Source organism: Onthophagus taurus, chromosome 11 (genome assembly GCF_036711975.1).
Source record: "Onthophagus taurus isolate NC chromosome 11, IU_Otau_3.0, whole genome shotgun sequence".
Lineage (NCBI taxonomy): Eukaryota > Metazoa > Arthropoda > Insecta > Coleoptera > Scarabaeidae > Onthophagus > Onthophagus taurus.
Window position 1 is genome coordinate 27,703,749 of NC_091976.1, and position 15,637 is coordinate 27,719,385.

The 15,637-nt window shown below is 31.9% G+C and overlaps 2 protein-coding genes across 2 annotated transcripts; one reads left to right on the forward strand and one right to left on the reverse strand.

The window, feature by feature from the left end:
* Positions 1 to 597: 597 nt before the first annotated feature.
* LOC111423714 (Centrosomal protein 135kDa) lies at positions 598 to 15,335 on the reverse strand. The gene is made up of 11 exons (XM_023057020.2): positions 15,006 to 15,335; positions 14,487 to 14,924; positions 13,890 to 14,430; positions 13,406 to 13,839; positions 13,090 to 13,350; positions 12,703 to 13,028; positions 12,435 to 12,645; positions 9,908 to 10,023; positions 1,178 to 1,832; positions 924 to 1,126; positions 598 to 789 (listed from the first exon to the last, which is right to left on the reverse strand). The coding sequence occupies exons 1-11, from the start codon at positions 15,168 to 15,170 to the stop codon at positions 645 to 647; spliced, it is 3,495 nt and encodes a 1,164-aa protein (XP_022912788.2). The 5' UTR covers positions 15,171 to 15,335; the 3' UTR covers positions 598 to 644.
* Positions 5,776 to 9,906, forward strand: LOC111423716 (uncharacterized). The gene is made up of 5 exons (XM_023057021.2): positions 5,776 to 6,028; positions 7,324 to 7,470; positions 7,721 to 7,926; positions 8,351 to 8,688; positions 9,138 to 9,906. The coding sequence occupies exons 1-5, from the start codon at positions 5,999 to 6,001 to the stop codon at positions 9,836 to 9,838; spliced, it is 1,422 nt and encodes a 473-aa protein (XP_022912789.2). The 5' UTR covers positions 5,776 to 5,998; the 3' UTR covers positions 9,839 to 9,906.
* Positions 15,336 to 15,637: the final 302 nt, after the last annotated feature.

The following is a 15,637-nucleotide window of genomic DNA, read 5'->3' on the forward strand; positions in this document are numbered from 1 at the left end:
TTATTACAATCAAAATCATTTTGAAACGCTTCAGGTACAGGTATATATGGTGACGTTCCTGTTTTAACATCTTTTGTAGCTACTTCTGACGAATGCAAATAATATCTAGCCACAGACAAATTGTCGTAAATTTTTTTTAATTGTTTTGAATAATAGTCAATAGGTTCATCTTCAACATCCTTTACTTTCTCATTACACTCCGTTTCCTTTTCTTTAGAAGGTAAATCAGACTCAATGGCAATCTTAGAAATCTCGTTGGTGTTATCAGCTCCAACTTTCTTAGAATCAACAGATATAATCTTAGAAAAACCTTCATCAGGTGATACGTTTGAAGCAATAACATTCAAAGAAACCCGTTTGCTGCTGGTTTTCCCATAATCTTGTTTTAATGATGACGGAAATTGTTGATACTTATCCACTAATTGATTTAATTCTTGTTCAGAGAATTGACTTTTTGAATTATTACTACAAGATCTCGATGAAGAGTTTTGGGACACTTGGGACTTTTTAGAAAGCGTTTGAAGTCTGGAGACTTGTAAAACATTTTCTGGATGAATTGGTGTATAATCACAACATTGTCTAAGTGAATAGAAAGGATGGGATTAACAAGAAATACGATGGAAGGTTTTAGAAGGAGAATAAAACTATAAAGAAGGATAACGTTTCGAATCCTCTGCTTTAGCCCTATAAAATCTTTCATTTGCAACTTCTCGCCTTAATTGTTTATTTTGATTGCTGTAATCTAAAGCTTTTTCTTGATATAAATCAAGCTGTTCTGTTGTTGAAATACTGTAAAGTTTTCTAATTATTTCAAGATTTTTAAATCTTAAAATAAAGCATCCCAAAATGTATATCACAATTATTAAAAAAATAAAGTCGTAACACACATTTTGGAATGAAAAAAGTTATTTTAAATTTCTTACAGTTTCGATTGAAGATCTTGAATGTTAACCTTCAATTTTTGTACATCAGCTCTTAATTCTTCGTTTAAAAGCTTCATCTCAACCGATTCCTGCCGAATTTGTACGAGATGTTTTTCTAAATTTTCCACAGTATTCCTCTCCTTATCAAGTTCTGATTGTAAAGTTTGCGAATTTCTTCTTAAATTATTACATTCTCTATTAATCTGGAAATCAAAAAATAATTAAAAATCTCCACAAATTTAATAAAAACTCACCTCAGTTCTTACAGAATCCTTATCATTTAATTGTTTCATTAAATTATCTTTTTGTTTATCCAATTTCAAACACAAATCCCTCACGGAAATTAACTCAGCTTCAATCCTCTCTTTATCAATATTTCCATGCTCGACTTGACTCTCTAATCTTGCAATTTGAGCGGTTAAATTCGAAATTTGTTTTTCATAATCGTGAATCATCGTACATTGTACTTCAACTTTTCTTTCTAAATCGGCAGCATGATCTAAAGCGACCGATAATTGAACTTTAGCCTGAGTCGCCTCGCTCTCCAAAGTATGATTAGTTGATTCTAAATTCGTCGCTTCCTCGCTTAAACTTTTATAATGATCCAACATTTCGCTACGTTCGACTTCCTTTTGCGAAATCAAATCTTCAGCTCGTTTTATTTCCGCCACATAATGTTGAAGTTGTCGCCTTAAATCGTCCACCTGCCTCTTTGCGATGTCCAAGTCGTTTTGAACCCTTTTATTGTCACGAGTGCATGATGTTAAATCATCCTGAAGACGTCGATTTTCTTCTAACGCCAACTCACGCGCTCGTTTTGATGATTCAAGTTCTCGCTGGAGATTTTGTACGTCTGAAGTGACGGATTTTAGTTGGTATTCTTTTGTGGAACGGTCTGTTAAATTATCGCTGTAAAGAAAAATAAAATTTTTTGATTTTGGTGGTTTGAAAAGATTCTTTCTCTATTGGTCAACGTGAGTCACGTTAAAAGCACAAGGTGAGATGGCGCAATGAACCGCTTAAAAAAAATATAGAAACGATGTCGTTAAGATTGTAGCAATAACAAAGAAATGTTTAGATTTTTAATCAAATTTTTTTTTTGGTAAAATAAAGTTGCGTAATTTAATCTTGTGTAAGATTTTTTTTTCAATTATTTCTAATCGGAGAAAGTAACTACCGTGTTTTTTAACCTTTAACTCAATAATTTCATTAATTTACACAACATTTTACATTTTATTAAAATCTTATATAGTGTTTTTACGGATTTCCTTATTAAAATAATAAAAAATGTAATAGAAAAATTTTCTTTTGCAATTCAATTCAACGTATTTCGATGTACAAAGAAATGGAAAGTTATAAATATGGAAAGTTTTAACAGAAAGACTCCATCAATAGCAAATCTACTTTATTCCGTGCAGAATAAATATGCCAAGAACATCAGTATTAGAACCACACTATAGCAGAGGAAAATATTGAAGACGTACCTTGTAGTCAAACCCAATATAAAAGAATTCGAGGAATCAGAAATTCAAACTACAATAACGACCACACAAAGAACTTACACTCAAAAAGTAGAGTCTATAAAACCATCATAAAACCTATACTGTGCTATGGATGCGAGACATGAATTATGACATAGAGCGCAAAGAATCTTTGGTCCAATAAAGGAGAATGAGATATGAAAAGGCCTCGTTGTACATACAGATGGTTGTTGAATGAGGCTACTATCTCTACTATCTATGTGACACGAATGCCAAAAAAAGCTCTTGAGCAACAGAATGCAAGGCAAGGCGAATGAAGCCATAAAAACGATGGGAGGATGAAGTGATAGAGGACGCACAACGACACATGAGAGTCAGAATCTGGAAGAAAGTAGCTCATGATCGGCAGTGTTGGTGGCAGATAATAAAGGAGACCAAGGCTCAATTTGGGTTGTAGCGCCATTGGAGGAAGAGATTGATGTTACCCGACCTGTGGAATGATAAGCAATCATTCTTGTATCAACAGATAAATCATTTGATGCGATCATTGCCCTGCGAGAGTCTATATTTGTTCAATGCACTATAATACCAAACTAATACTTCAAATTTGTTTTGAAATATATTTTAATCAATAATAGTTTTTATTATTGTCGATGAAACAAAGATGTTTTTCTCGTATATTATTGCCTGTGTAACAACTACAATATTTTTTGTCATGATAAATGTTTTTCCTATCTCTTCTTCTTATCAAAAGCTATATGACTTGTTACGACACTTCGTCATTCTTGGTACTGTTTATCCTGCAATACTGAGGTTCATCTGTCTTTTAATAGCTTTGAAGGTGTTCCTATCAATCTTTTTGTGAATGTTTTGCCATCTCTTGTACATTTTGACACGCACGACTATACAGTGTTCGCCAAAAAGTCTGCGACACCCGGTTTATTTCTGTTCCATTGCATCAACGATCCTGAAATTAAGCTTCTATGGGAGGCTCATACCGATCTTTCGATCTAAAGTATTTTCAAGATGGTGGCCACTTCCGGTCCCCCGGAAGTAGACCTCAACTTCGTTATTTTAAATGAAATGCCATAGTTTTGATTGCATGTTTTAATTGTATGCGAAAAAATATATTGACTTTGATAAATGTTACTGGTACTTAGCATTTTTCGTTTTCGAGTTATTTTGATATTAAGTTTTTGTTTGGTAAATTTAACCATGCTTTTAAAACTCCATATCTCAGCCAATATTTATTCAAGAAAGCTCTAACTTGGTACGATTACTCTTCAGATGATATCAAATAGATTATCATTTGCTGTATCAGAGTATCTTATACAGGATGGTCAAAAATTCTCCATATTCAATGGCCAGAAAGCTGAAAATTTTAAAAAGAACGCCCCATATTTTTTTAACCTACCAGAGAGAGAATTAAATTTTTATCCAAACCTAATTTTTGTTTTCATTGTTTCATTTATTTGATCTGGTGTTTGTTATTTTTGGTAAATAAAAGATAGTAAACTAGATTTTCAACCAAAGTTAATTGTAAAAATAAATTAAACGAAAAACTTTCAAAATATCATGGCCTAATAAAAACATAACCGGTTAGCTAATAAAATTATAATTGGTGAGCTAATAAAACATGGAGCATACCATTTAAAATTTTCGACTTTCTTGCCATTGAATGCGGAAAAAAGTTAATTCACTTTTTGACCAGCCTGTATAAAATACTGTGATATAGCAAATGGCAATCTATTTGACAGCATTTGAAGAGTAATCGTGCCAATTTAGAGCATTTTTGAATGATCGTTTGCTGAGATATGGAGTTTTAAAGAGCATCGTGAAAATTGCTAAGAAAAATTTAAAATCAAAATAACTCGAAAACGAAAAACGCTAGGTACCTGACTTTTTGACGGACACTATATATTGATATATGTTCATTCCATTCTTGTCGTCTCTGCCGAAACCATCTGACAATGTCCGCGGTGTTCCATTTTTTTCTGATGTCAGTGTTTCTCTTACGATCTATTAGAGTATATCCAGAGTATGTTGCATTTTTCTTAGGTTTGTTATATATTAGTTTAACAGAGATGGAAGGCTTGGAGAAGATTCCTTGACGCTTCGTCATTCCTGGTTCTGCTTCTCCTGTGATACTGAGGTTCAGACGTCTTTTCATAGCTTTGAAGGTGTTCTTGTCAATCTTTTTGTGTATGTTCTGCCATCTCTTGTATATTTTGACAGGCACGATTAATCCATTCTTGATAGACGTTCATTCTATTCTCGCCGTCCCTGCCGGAACCATCTGACGATGTCCGGGGTGTTACATTTTTCTCTGATTTCTGTGTTTCTCTTACGATCCATTAGAGTTGGAAGGCTTGGAGAAAATTTTAAACATTTATTTCGTCTGCATCTGATTCACTTTCTGTAAATTCTAATCTTCATTAAAAGCTTCAGCAAAAGACTTTAAATTAAAAGACTGATAGATGCATAATCAGCTTGTAGTTGTTGCACCTATCAAAACTAGTAGTATTAAAAACATTATCTCTGACATATAGGCTGTACTTATTGTAAATTTCTACAATTCATTACAATTAGAATCAGAGGACGTTTTTATCTATTTATAGCATAAAAATATGTTATAAAAATTTTTAAATTTCAGTAAATCTTTATTTAGTAAGACAATAGACAAGGGGAGAAAAATTTAGAGAAAAGGTCGCGTGCTTTCCCCCTATTTTCTATTCAAACATGAATAGAACAATTTATTATATTTAGGGCTTAGCCCAGTTTGTTCGATACTTTAACGGTAAAGCAATTTTCCTAATTTTTCGGTCCACTGATATTTACCGGTCTGATCGTGAGCTTTTCTAGCGATACAGTTTATAATTACGAGTAACCACGTACTCGTTTTAGTTGCACAATGGATAAATCTTTCGTTCAACTCTTGCAGAACGCTCTTTCTTTTAAATCTTATTTCATTTCTTTAATTAGCAACAATTCAACGAATTATTGTTACATGTGAATCGGAAACTAGTTTCTTTTTTTTTGGGCGAGAGAAACTTGACACACTTTTTATTATGTAAGAGGTGTTTTTATCGATAAAATATTATTTATCAATTACTTAATCAATAAATGAATTTAAAAAAAAACACCCTGAGGATGATATTATTTAATAAGTACAAAATCGGGTCAATAATACGCGTTTCGTTTTCATTTCACTTTCATTCGCATCCAGGAGTGTTTAATATTATCGGGTATTGAGTGACCTCCCGAAAAAACAGTGAAAGTGGCCGGTGAACTTTGTCGGGCGGCCGATTTGACATTGAAAATCCCCACCTTGGGGGGCTTGTTAAACGGCGATTCAACAACGATCGCGGGGCACGTTGTGACTTAAAAACTACAAACGCCGGCACCGTTCCGTTAAATGCACGTATTCAATTTCAGAGTCCGCGCGTTTTCAGGCTCTTCAGATTGAGCTTGTATCACATTAAAAAAAATTTTTTGAAATGAAGCTTAGTGATGTGTTGGGTGGTTTTTTGAATTAAAATAAATAAAGTGATTATTAAAATCTAATTAATTTCTTAATCGATTAAGTTAGTTGGGATGGTTTGGAAAATTTTAATTGGATTTGAGGTATGTTATTAGAATTTTAATAATGTGTAAAAAAACTTCAATGACTTCAACTATGACTACTTAAGCTTAGTTTTAGAACAAGGTAGTTAATCTTCAATGCTGAAGGATTTAAAATACTTACCCATAAATAGAAACATCTATGAGTTATATGAAGGACGTTAAATTAAATTGTTTCTTTACAATTTTATGTATTTACAACTGTGAGGGAATATTTGTCATGCTCTTGACAAAAAAAAACACTTATTAATTAAAATAAAATTCATTGCATAACGTATAAATGCAGAGACACATTAATATTCTTGAGTATGCGGAAAGGCACTTGTGTGGTACATAAATTAAACAAATTATATAACCGATTAGTAGGATTTTACGTCGTCCGTTTTACTCTCCGTTAATAATAAATGAAAACGATTAAAACATTTCCCGTAAACAACGAACCGGGGGCATGAATAAAGAATAAAGTCGTCCTTGTGCCTCAAATATGTCATTATTTATGCATTTCACACTTCACTGTCGCTTGTACGTCCGTTTTTATATAAAAAAGGCTGCGTACTTGGAGAAAATTGAAATGGCATAGAAAGGTTGGGTTCTTTAAGAAATATTGAATGGGCGGGTTAAAATTTCAAGGGCTTCATAACGGAATTAATAACGGATTTAAAATGTATTAATGAATTGATAAAAAGGTTTTAGAAATAAAATTAATGAAATAATTTTGAGATAAACTTGATTATATAATTATAAAGAGAAACCTAAACTTATATAAGCAATGTAACCTTCTTTAACACCAGGAAACGGATAGAAAGATCTCATTATAGTTATCTATTCTTTTTTTGAATTAACTTAAAGCTTAAAACATTTCTTCAATATAAAATTTTAATCATATTTAGTGCCCAACACGTGCGTACTAAAAAAAATGTCCACCTACGCACGTGGACACGTACTCTCGTTATCATACGAATAACAATGACGTATGTAGTTTTTTTTGGTTTGCTTTCTCCGAAAGGTCATTTCAACATTAAGGTTCTTTATGATGCACCGAAACGCTCCGTGGGTTTCTGTCCCAATTTCGAACCCTACATTCAATAAGAACCGTGTTAATATGTACGACAATCACCGATTTGTAAATAAATCGCGTTGCTTAAAAGGTTACGTAAAGTTGATTTACCAATTACTCAATCGATATGATTTTAATTAAATCTGAAATAAATTTAACTTTCAGTTTTAAATTAGGGTTGGGTTTTTTTTAATAAAAATCTTAATTGTTGTGTAAAAATTGTATATTAATCTTCTTTTAGTTCCTTTTATATTTAATTTTATGGGTTGAAACTGCTGTTGTACCACCACCATGGGCAGATCCAACGATTAACCCTTGCGCAGCGTTACCTCGAGGTTGGCAACTGCTCTATTGGCCACCCGATGGCAAGTGCTATAAAATTTTCCAGGTGAGTCAATTCTGACTACTTTTACTTTAACATTTATAACAGCAGACGGCAAACGCGTGGGTTGAGGTTAAACAACACCATTGAAGGAAGAGACATTCGTTTCCTTTGTCGTAAAGAATAAGCAAATCATAAATTTAAAATTCAATGAGGCTTAACAACAAAGATGAGAACTGTGCAAAAGAAAAACAAAGTGCACGGAAGCAAAACAATTTTAATTAGTTAAATAAACGATTTTATTTATTTTATTTAGATGGGTTATCCTTGTCCATCTGACATGGAATTAAGTCCAACGCCGAACGTGGCTGGAAAACGAGAATTTGCCGCAGAATGTCGATGCCCTCCGAAAACGGCTCAATCAGACGAGGATGGAAGTTGTTACGAGCTTTTCACAGCAGGAAATTGTCAACGAGGATATTATTTCGCTCCGGACACAAAGGCGAGAAATGACGGCAACGTGTAAGTAAATGAGGGTAATGTTACATCAACACTTCACCTCGGATCACAACTATAATTTCGTTTTTAATTGGATCGAGATCGAAATGTAGGTGCGGGTTTCACAATTACAATGCTCTGCGCTGTAAAGTCTCATTAGAAATAAGATTGCAATACTAATACGTCTTAAAAAGAATTTTTAAAAGCATTATAAAAAATCAACGAGGAAAAGTTCACTAATTAAACCGGAAGAACAAAACCACAAACCAACACGTTAAGTGATAACTTAATTTAGCTTTCTTCTAGATACTTTGAACAAAGATAATAAGTTTTCTCTTCAAACACATCGTTTGAATGTGTTACATAACAAAATAGAATAGAAATTGTTTAGATGCATCATTATTACATCACCAAATCAATAATTAATTTTTCTATAAACAAAATCAAGGTCGAAGAGGCGATTTGGTGTTTGCCGAGAAATCCCCAAATGCCAAAATGAAAACGAGATTTACTGGCCGCAAAACGGGATATGTTACGAAAAATTAACGAGAGGACCATGCCCCAAAGCTCAACTTTTAACGATCGACGCAAAAGGAGTCTCGACATGCCGATGCGGAAAAGACGACGATACTTCGGAGTTTAAATACAAAGACTCGGGATGCTATCAACATTTCACCAGGGGGCCGTGTAAAGAAAAGGGTCATATCTTTTTACCTGAAGGAACGTGCGGTTGTTACGACGATTTACCGCATTATCATGATGTTACGCAACAATGTTTCGAAATCGGTAAGTTACTATCAAAATTAAATCGAAATCAAGACGTTCTAAAATATGTTTAATTCCTTGCGTTTTACACCGGTCGAGGTTACTCGAGAAACAATCGTTAGAGATAAATGTCAGTTGAGCGTGTATCTTTCAAGTTCTCTTCGTGGCATCTGCACCTGTGAACTTCGATTTTTTTTTAATACATCATCACGATGCGAGCGCGGTTTTAATCTCGAGGTAACGCTACTGAATACGGTAGTAAATCTTTCGCGAAGATCTTCCAAGAGAAAGTTGTTACAACATCACCGGTTTGATTTAGATTGGAAGTAATTTGTAGAAAAGAAAACCATATAATTTAAGGTTAAAAGTAATTGATGTTTCAGAATCAATTACAAACTTAATGTGTTTAGATAATGTTTAAAAATACACTTAATTATGTTTTGTTGTAGTTAATTAAAAACATTTTTCAGGCTCCATAGGCCCTTGTTCAAAAGGCGAACAATACCAATTAGATTCAACAAAACAAAAAGCAACATGCCTCTGCAAAAAAGAATACGTTCGTTACACCCAAAATTCAAGATGTTATCGTCCTTACACTCAAGGACCATGTCCATCGGGACAAATGTTAATAAATTCAACAACGTGCGAAATTCAACCTTGCAAAAAAGGCGAACTTTACTTCCCCGAAGATAAACGTTGTTATCGCATAGGAAGACGCGGTCCGTGCCGTTTAGGGGAAGTTTTAACGTTTGATTTTGAAACGCGACCATCGTTAGATGGAAATTCTTATAACGGAGTGTGTCAGTGCGCGAGAACGAATACTTGCGATGAAAATGCAATTGAAAAGGACAAATTGGAGTGTGAAAATCATCAAGCGCGGTTTGAAAACGTTTGTTACAAATTGTACACGCAAGGACCGTGCGTTAAAGGAGCGTGGTTAGCGCCGAAAAGACGCCCTCGTGACGGTTTATGGGGGGATGAAGATGAAGAGAATGAAGAAAATACGGGGTTTTGTGAATGTATGCCCGGGTATACCAGCACAATTCGTATGGTTAGAAATAAAATTGTTGTTGACTGTTTATCACCGACTGTGATTTTAGCTGATTATTTAAATAAGAATTTTTTATCGTTGAATGATACCGACAATGATGAAGATAGTGCAATAAATTAATTTAAAAAAATTATTAATAGTTTAAAAAAATTTGAAGTAATATGTAAATAAAAAATTTTGTACACTTACCTTATGCGATTTTTTAAATCTGATATCGTCGATTCTAAGTTTTCGATCTTTTTGCTTTTGCAGCTTAATTCATGTTCAATGGCAACGAGCTTTTCGGTTTTTTCATCCAAAGTGTGCTAAAAAATAATTTCTATTTACAATGAGACTACTACATTGAAGAAAATAAAATCAAGAAAAGCCCAAAAACTTTATAATAAATGCTAAAAGTTGTGGAAGGATGTTATTAGACATCCCTAATAATTGTGCTTGCATCAATTAATTTTCGGGCATGTTTATACAGTGTTTAATTTTAGTTGTCACAACAGATATTTAGACTATTGTTAGAAATATGATAAATTATTATCGAAGGAAAGTTGCTCCACACTTAATGTTCATTTATCTGCAAAATTTAAAAAACAATTCAAAGAAGAAAACGAGAATATTTTGCAAACAACGGATATCATATTGAACAAACAGTTTAGATATTATAATCAGAAATTTTAATTTAGTCTACTTATTCTATTTATTGTAAATAGATTGTTTATAGCAGCATACTAATATTTTTAAAGTTTTAACAAAAACTGTATTCTGCATCATGAACAGTTGATATCCAAAAATATAAACAAGGAATTAATAGCGCAGTTCCGACTAGAGTTTTCGCTTTATTATATATTACACATATACGCTGGCTTTTGAGAGAGTGAAAGTACTGAAAACATTTTTTGACTTAAAAACCGAAATAGAAATACTCTTAAATGACCAAAATTCACCACTGCAAAACACTTCAAAAACAACGAATGGCTTGCAAAGGTTGCTTATCTAGCGGATATTTTTGATTAGTAATAAATTAACATTATCAATGCAAGGGCGCATGACCAACCTATTCACGTGCAACAACAAAGTTGAAGCTTTTACAAAAAAATTGATATTTGGAGAGGTCGAATAGATAGGGGAGAATTTGATATGTTATCTTGTACAGGGTGGGCAAATTTGGGTGTTATTATAGACTATCTCATAAACTTTAAGAGATACGAAAAAAGTAGGTGCCATGTCCCGGCCTCTTTTTTCGAGACTAACCCAATCCTGCAAACACCAAACCTCTATCTTCTTTTGTTTTTAAGTTCTAGCCAAAAAGTCAAATTTTGGTGATTTCAAAAAATGTTCATATTTCGTTTATTTTTGAAATTAGAGAAATGTGGTGGATACGTTCTTAAGATACTTTTTTAAGTAGAATATATTGCCGTTGAAAAATTTTAAAAATTCTTGACGATTTTTGAGATAGAACACAAAGTTGTATTTTTTTAAATACAAACTATAGTTGATTATGATGTTACTGAAAAGAGCATATTTTTATCTTTCCAATGAGGTATCGCATGTATGGTGTATTTGTGGAAAATAAGCGTTAATTTTCAATTCTAAAATATTAAAGATTAAAGGCTAAATATCCACATATGTGCATTTTTCAAAAAAACCCTAATTATCTCCCAAACTATTAATGTTAGGTATGGGACATATGGGATATAAAAGATGTAGAACGAAACACCGAAGACGACTAAGTAATAAAATATTGAGGGTGCCATTTAAAAAAATTAAGTTATGGTACTTCCAAATTTCGAAAAGTTAACTTGCCATAGTAAAGTGTCCAAACGTTCTAGACAGCCGTTCTCGGCACCAAAACATACTCCATAATGTTGCTTAAGCATGTTCTCAATCCTAAATTGATATCCCAAAAATCGAGTGTTCTCTGATTTTTTGAACAAATATCTGTTGGAGCAGATTTTTCTAGAAAAATTCGAATAACTCGAGAACGGCCGAATCAAATTGCAAAAAGTAAAGTAATTTATAAACCTTGAAAACAGACAAATTCAAATATGTAAAAATATACAGGGTGTTACATTTAAAAAAATAAAGTAGGTGGCGACTTCCGGTATAACCGGAAGTGCTAGAAATCTGAAAATATTTTGGTCAAAGAGAACGCAATTGATAATACTTAAGTCTGAATTTTCAAATTTTTATTTTGGCCAGAAACATCTAATGATATTGATATGTACAAAAACAGTCTTGAAGGCATTGATGCCACAATGAGAATAGTATTAAATTAGTCGATTGAATAGATAAACTGGTGAAGGAGATGTAGCAGCATAAAAATCACTGATATTAGAAGAAATGCTCTTCACATCTTATAGTGAATAATACAGTTAAGACTAAAAATATATATTTATTTGAGAAAATCTATGCCGCAACTGTGTTTAATTTTCTATATTAGTAATTATCCCCTCTTTTAATTTATTATGGGTCACATTAAGATTTTATTAATATTTATAACATTATAAAATTGGACACTTTAAAAATTTTTTGTGCTGTATCTGCCACATTTGATGCTAAATGTTTTTTTTTGAAAATGGCAGATAATAGGATATTAAGTGTGTAACAACTTTCTTTCTATAACATTTATAATAATCAAGATATCTGCTGTGACAAATAAAATCAACACACTGTATAAGCTTTTCTTAAATCTTTTAAGATATTTCCAACCACCTAAACTCACCAATAACGAATCTTTTTCCCTATCACACATCAACAAATTATTCTTCATCACCAACAATTCATTTTTTAAATTAATCACATCTTTTTTCCCATTTTCTTTTTCCATTTCTAAAAGTTTAATCGTTTCTTGAGCTTGACCGATAGATTTATCAGCTTGTAAAAGTTGATTTTGACAATCACATAAAGCTCTGTCAGATTGTTCTTGTAACATCCTACAATAAATATAAATTAAAAATAAAATGAATTATTAAACAAGAAATTTCTTTTACTTTAATTGTGAATATGAAACTTTTTGTTGGGTCAACTCAGCTTGACAACTTTTCAATTGTGTCGCAAGCATATCGCATTCATCCTGTAAGTTATTAATTGCGGCCCTTTTGGAGCCTTGAGAATGAATAATTTCGCGGTGATCAAGTTCCATGCGGCGCATTTCGTTGTCGCGCTCCCTTAACATATTTTCTAAACGTGCTTTTTCTTGATTATAATCTTCGCAAAGAACGCTTATTCGATGTCTGAGACCATCCCGTTCTTCTTCTAAATGTTGAATATCCGCTCTGAGAAGATCACGTTCGCGTCCTAGACGTTTTGTGGACGACTAAAATTATTATAATTAAATTTTGTTAGAAAAAAAAATATTTTACAACAAAAAAAATTACTCTGTATGATAAAGCATCATAATCTTGTTCTGGTTGACTTCTAGCTGAATCTAAACGGATTAAAAGCGATTGTTTTTCTTGTAAAATATTACAAAGTTCTTGTTGGAGTTTAGAAAGTTCTTGTTCTTTATCGAAAAGTTTTTTTTGAAGATCCGTTTGTTCTGTTCGGTTACACATTACTTTGACTTTTTCCATTAAAGCGTCACATTCTTTTTTGTAAAAATCTCTTTCTTCTTTAAATTGTTCTAAAGAAGTATTAGCCTATAAAAAAATATAAAAATTTATTTTATTACAAATAAATTACTTAATAAAATACTTTTGTATTTAATTCATTAATTTCTTTTCCTATAACTTCTTTTAAATGATCAAAACAAACGTTTTTTTCTTGTATTTCTTTAACAATTAATTCTTCGATATGTTTAATACACAATTCAGGGTGAGGAAATGGACACAAAGTCTTTATTGGTGAAGTAGCTGCATCTTCCACAATTTTTTTATAACCACATGATGAATTTTCTGTAACCACATGATCTCCAGATTGCATTCGATATTTTTTGGTTATAGGTGGTTTTTCTTTGGGTTTATAAGGAGCCGATTTTTTCGATTTAACTCCATTAGGAGGCTCTTCTTTTTTAGATTTTGATACAAAACAAGATTTTGGTAAAATTTTGCATTCTAATTCGGCTATTTTACGCCGCTGTTCAGCGTTTAATTGAACCAAACGATCGATTTCTAAGTTTAAATCATTTTCTGAAATGAATTAAGTTAAATATTGGATTATATTATTGTTATAAATTTACCAATAATCCCATACTGAGCCATCCTACTTGAAGCAGTATTTTTTTCCGCCAAACTCGACTCCAATATTCCCTGTAAATGTTTTTTTTCACCTTTAACAATCTCTAATTCGCTTATTAATTCATGTTTTTCTCGTTTACATTCCATAATCTCTCTCTCTAATTTTTGTACTTGTAGTACGGCTTCATGTAATCGATTTTGTAATCGATTTACAGTTTCTGTATTTGATTTCACGGTTGTGTTACATTCGTGTTCTACCGCTAACGCCATTTGGTCAATATCTTTCAATTCTTTTTCTAAGATCTTATTTTTTTCCGCTAAATTTAACGCTCGTTTCATAGCTTCGTGTTGTTTTGTGATGGCATCTTTTAAACGAGTCTCTAAATCAAAATTAAGTCGTTTTAAATTTGCAACTTCGTCCTGTAACTTGGCTATTTTAACTTCTATGTCTTTGTAACAACAATCTTGGTTTAATGCTTCTAAAGGTCGACCACCATGAAGCATTTGTGTTAATCTTTTTATCTCTTTATCACGGCTATTTACCTATTAGGTAGAAATTAAATTAATTTAAATAATAAAAATTAAAGCGTTTGATTTACCTGGTTTTTATAAGCTATATTAGCTTGGGCTAACTCTAATTTGTCATTTTTTAACCGATTTATTTCTTTAGTTAAATTTGATATTTTGTTTTCAGCCATACACATAGCAGAACTTGTTTCTCTAGGAGTTATTTTAGGTTTTAATGAGGCAGCTGTTGAAGTTTTAAATGGTCTAGTGGCAGTGCTTTTTATTTGCCTGTTGCTTTTTAAAGAATTTTCCTCCAAAACCTTTACTTGACTCTTCAACTCTTCATTTTCTTTGTTACAATCAGTTTTAACACGTTCCAATTCGCATACTCGATTTTTTAATTCTTGCTGGTTTTTTTCACTTCTTTCTTTATATTGTAAAAATGCTAAATGCAAATCATTACATTCTTTAACTAATTTTGCATTATCACATTTATAGGGCTCAGCACCTAAGAGTAAAGTGTCTCTCTCCTAAAAAATAACATTGACACCTTTTATGACAGCTTTTATAAATTTGATATGAGGTTACTTTTAAGATAGATGAGTACTTACAGTGAGTATATCTTGAGATAATTTCATGTACTTTTGTAAACTTTCTGTGGTTTTCAGCAAATCTCCAACTAATTTCTCCACTAAGGGAAGAGAATCTAATTGAAATTGTTGTGTATAACCCAACTCTTCTAATTGGGATCGCACTGTTAAATACCTTTGCTCCATCGTTTAAAAATTAAGATTAGAAACAATTACAATAAATTAAACATATCAAAATATATCTTAAAATCATCTAAAAATCCTTATTATTGGTATATAAACCATTTCGTTAAAAAAGTGAGGTTAATTTTATTTGTTGTGATTGTATTCAAAATTCGTTGGATGTCGATAATGTAGGAATTTGTATAATAATATTTTTTATTCAAAAGCAATAAATTATTTATTCATTGAGAAATAAATTGTTATTAAAACAAACCAAACCTTTAATTTATTTTTCATAGTATTTAAAATAACAACTTACAAAATCATTTAGAAAGAATCATTTAAGCATTGGTAAAGTAGGGATTATTAATTTAAGCTTCTTAATTTAAAAATAAACATATTTATTTATTGTAAAATAACCCACAATTCGATTATTTTTAATCGAATTATTCTTCACAATTCTTCAAAGTCACATTTACAAAATAACATGT